At 43.4% G+C, this 3,593-nt stretch overlaps 1 protein-coding gene across 1 annotated transcript in view; it reads right to left on the bottom strand.

The window, feature by feature from the left end:
- Positions 1–110: 110 nt before the first annotated feature.
- Positions 111–3,593, bottom strand: part of LOC108969693 — a 7,137-nt gene continuing 3,654 nt past the window's right edge. The window contains exon 2 of the mRNA XM_018934572.1: positions 111–304. Within this exon, the coding sequence (XP_018790117.1) occupies positions 166–304 (139 nt within the window). The 3' untranslated portion in view covers positions 111–165. The remainder of the gene's footprint in view (positions 305–3,593) is intronic.

Below are 3,593 nucleotides of genomic sequence, written 5' to 3' on the forward strand. Positions count from 1 at the left end.
AAAAAAATGGAGTAATAAAAAATTATAAAAAAAAATTCATAAAAGTAGATATTAAAAAAAATACGCACTTGATATTTTAAATACGCAAATTAAGTCACGTTAATTTTATTTAAATAAAGACTCTGTGTACATACATATATATACATGTTTAAATATGTATGTACATTAAAATTGCAAATTTTCCACAGTATCGAAAAGTGTTAGTAATTCCTGTTCTTTTTTCTTGATACGTCCCTTAATATCTGTAATGGACTCAGTTTTTGGTACGACTTTGTTTAGTATTTCATCCATAGAGCTTATAAGCCTGTTGAAAGAGTGAAAAGATAGTCAAAAATATTTAAATTCTTTTAGTAAATTATTTAAGGGGGTATTTTAGTCTAGAGTATCGAAATTAGAACGATTTTATTTGGAAATTTATAAAGAAAACAGTTAATACTTTAACAACTAATTTTCGTTTTGGACATGTCACCGAATGTTAGAGTTAGTTGAGCATCGACCATACTCCGAGGCGGACAGTCTGTCAGATCGTTCCAGATAAGTTTATGCCATACGATATTATTATTGGTAGCGACATTTTATGCAAAGAAGGTTGCAGGTTAACCATCGACTCTGGGGTCATTCGAGTGCATATGTGCCAGACTAATACGTTCAACATCGACGAAGCACTCAATCCAGATGAAGTTAAAGAAGTCACCAGAGTGCTACATCAGTACGAGAGCTGCTTTACGGAGAGGTTTGGTGAATCTAGGGAGATGCAAAACAACCCAAATGAAAATCTCTATCAGTAGCGATCAACCAGTCATCGGTAGGCGCTATCAAGTGGCGTTAAGTCAACGACCAACGTTATCGAAAATCATCGACGAGTTGCTTAAGTACGATATCATCAGGCCAAGTTCATCACCACATTCGACTCCACTGATTTTGGTAAAAAAATCGAATTTATCGTTTATCGATTATCGGGCACTCAACGCAGTGACATTAAAGAAACACTTCCCAATGCCGATCGTCGAGGAGCAGTTGTCAAAGCTCGCCAATAACCATGTATGTGGTTACTACCAGATCCCGTTAACAGAAGACGGCAAACAGTACACCGCGTTCTTGACACCAGACGGGTTGTACGAGCACAACGTGATGCCATTCGGGTTGCGTAAGGCGCTGATGGTATTCCAAGAAATGGTAACAAAGCTGGTGAGAGGGTTAAGTCATCGTGACCAAATAATAAGCTACGTGGATGAAGTCATCATCGCTACGAAAACGGTCGCAGAAAGCGTTGAGGTACTCAATGAATTTTTACAAGCAGTAAAAGAAGCCGGACTTACTTTGAGGCCGTCCAAATGTACCTTCATGGCAACGCGTATACAGTTCCTTGGTCATGACATCAGCGCAGAGGGCATCCAGCCGGGCGAAGAGAAAACAAAGTGCATAAACGACTTTCCTCAACCACGCACGCCAACGGAGGTGCTACAGTTTCTGGGTCTAGCCGGATTCTTCCGGAAATTCGTCAAAGGGTATAGCATCATAGCCAAGCCATTAGCCGAYTTACTCAAGAAGGAAGCAACGTTTGTATGGGCTGAGGAACAGCAACAGGCATTTACGAATCTGAAGCAAGGTCTAACTACGCAACCAGTTCTTGTCATGTTTGATCCGACGAAGGAGCATGAGGTGCATACAGATGCGAGTGCAGCCGGGGTGTTATGCTGCAGCAAGAGGGTGGCTGGAAACCTGTTCAATACTACAGCCGGCAGTGCAGTTCAGCAGAATCCAGGTATCCGAGTCACGAATTGGAAGTCTTGGCTGTTGTGGAATCGGTAGAGAGATTCCATGTGTTCTTACTGGGCACTCATTTTGTAGTCCGCACCGACTGCAACGCAGTGGTTACAACCAAAGAAGCTACTCCGTTGAAGCCACGCATCGCTAGGTGGTGGCTGCGGTTGCAAGAATTTGATTTTAAGTGCAAACATCGTGCCGGTGTTCAGATGCAACACGTTGATGCATTGAGCAGAGCTCCAGTTGAGCCACCCACCAACCGGAAACAGTTGCAGACTATGTGTTAGCAGTTGGTCACGTCAGGGAGCCAGACGATTGGGTATATGCGATGCAGATTCAGGGTGAGTCGCTGAAGAAAATTTGTGAGGTACTTCAAGGCAAAACTGGAGAAACCGATGAAGCTACAGTCAAGCAACTAAACACTGATTACAAACTCCGCAATGGTCGGTTATTCCGCAAGGTCAATAAGGAAGTCAGGCTGGTGGTGCCGCACGCAGTTAGGTGGCGCGTTACCAAGGCATGGCACGATGATGTCGGTCATTTTGCGTTAGAGAAGACACTGGACAGGTTGATGAAGCATTTTTGGTTTAGTCGAATGCGTTGGAATGTTAAATCCTACATCACTGCCTGTGAGGAGTGCTGTCTTAACAAGGTCGCAGGTGGCAAAAAGCAAAGTCAACTTCATGTTGCGAAGGTGCTACCGATACCATTCCGGCATATTTACCTTGATCACGTAGGACCAAAAAGTCTAAAAAGCACTTCCGGTCAGGCGTATGTCCTTGTTATGGTATGTGGGTTCAGCAAATATTCCTTGCTGAAAGCTGTACGAAATACCGGAAGCGCACCAGTAATAAAGGCGCTAGCAGATATGATGGCGATCTTTGGTCAACCGCTACGTATCACCACTGACCGAGGAACTGCATTCACATCAAAGCAGTTTGAAGCATTCACCCACAAGAATGGTATTCAACATACGAAGACAGCGGTACGAACCCTGAGACCAAATGGTCAGGCAGAGCGAGTGAACAAAACGCTCTTAACTGCACTGAAATGTATGACTGTCGAGACTAGGGCTTGGGACTTATCACTGCCAGCACTCCAGTGGAGTCTTAATTCGCAGAAAAATGAAGTAACACAGTATATACCTAATGAGCTAGTCTTCCTCTTTAATCCCAGGAACGTAACCGGTAACTTGATCATTCAAGCTTTGCACGACGAGGTCACCGAGATGTGAGACATCGAGGTAAAATGGTGCGAGGCAGCACAGAATATCATGAATCAGCGGAACAAATGGAAGGAGAGCTATGATCAACGTCACCGGAAGCCTCGGAAATACCAAGTCGGTGACCTGGTTGTAGTCGATTACGTCCCAAGTGCAACAGGAGAGTCACATAAATTAGATTCGGTGTACAAGGGTCCATACATGGTAACGAAGGTGCTGGACTACGGCCGATACATCATCGAAGACTTACCAGATGCCACAGTGACACAGCGCCGGTATTGCAACCTCATGTCGGTGAACCACCTCAAGCCTTGGTGTTCGTCCAGTCCCGAACTAGACAGCGGTAACTCGTCTTGGAATGACGAGATGTCAGGAGAGGCCGAGCTGTCACCGAATGAGTTAGAGTTAGTTGAGCATCGACCACACTCCTAGGCGGACATGTAACAGCAGCAGCGGTCATTAATTTTATATGTTATTTTAAATTATCATTAAAATACATTTGTGGTTCATTATAAGCGCTTCACTTTTGAATTCGGGGAAAAACTGTCGGTTACATACATTTGTTTTATATTTAAATTATTTCTATTTTTATTTATTTCTTTAT

This window comes from Bactrocera latifrons, unplaced genomic scaffold (genome assembly GCF_001853355.1).
Source record: "Bactrocera latifrons isolate USDA-ARS-PBARC rearing strain unplaced genomic scaffold, ASM185335v1 scaffold_261, whole genome shotgun sequence".
Lineage (NCBI taxonomy): Eukaryota > Metazoa > Arthropoda > Insecta > Diptera > Tephritidae > Bactrocera > Bactrocera latifrons.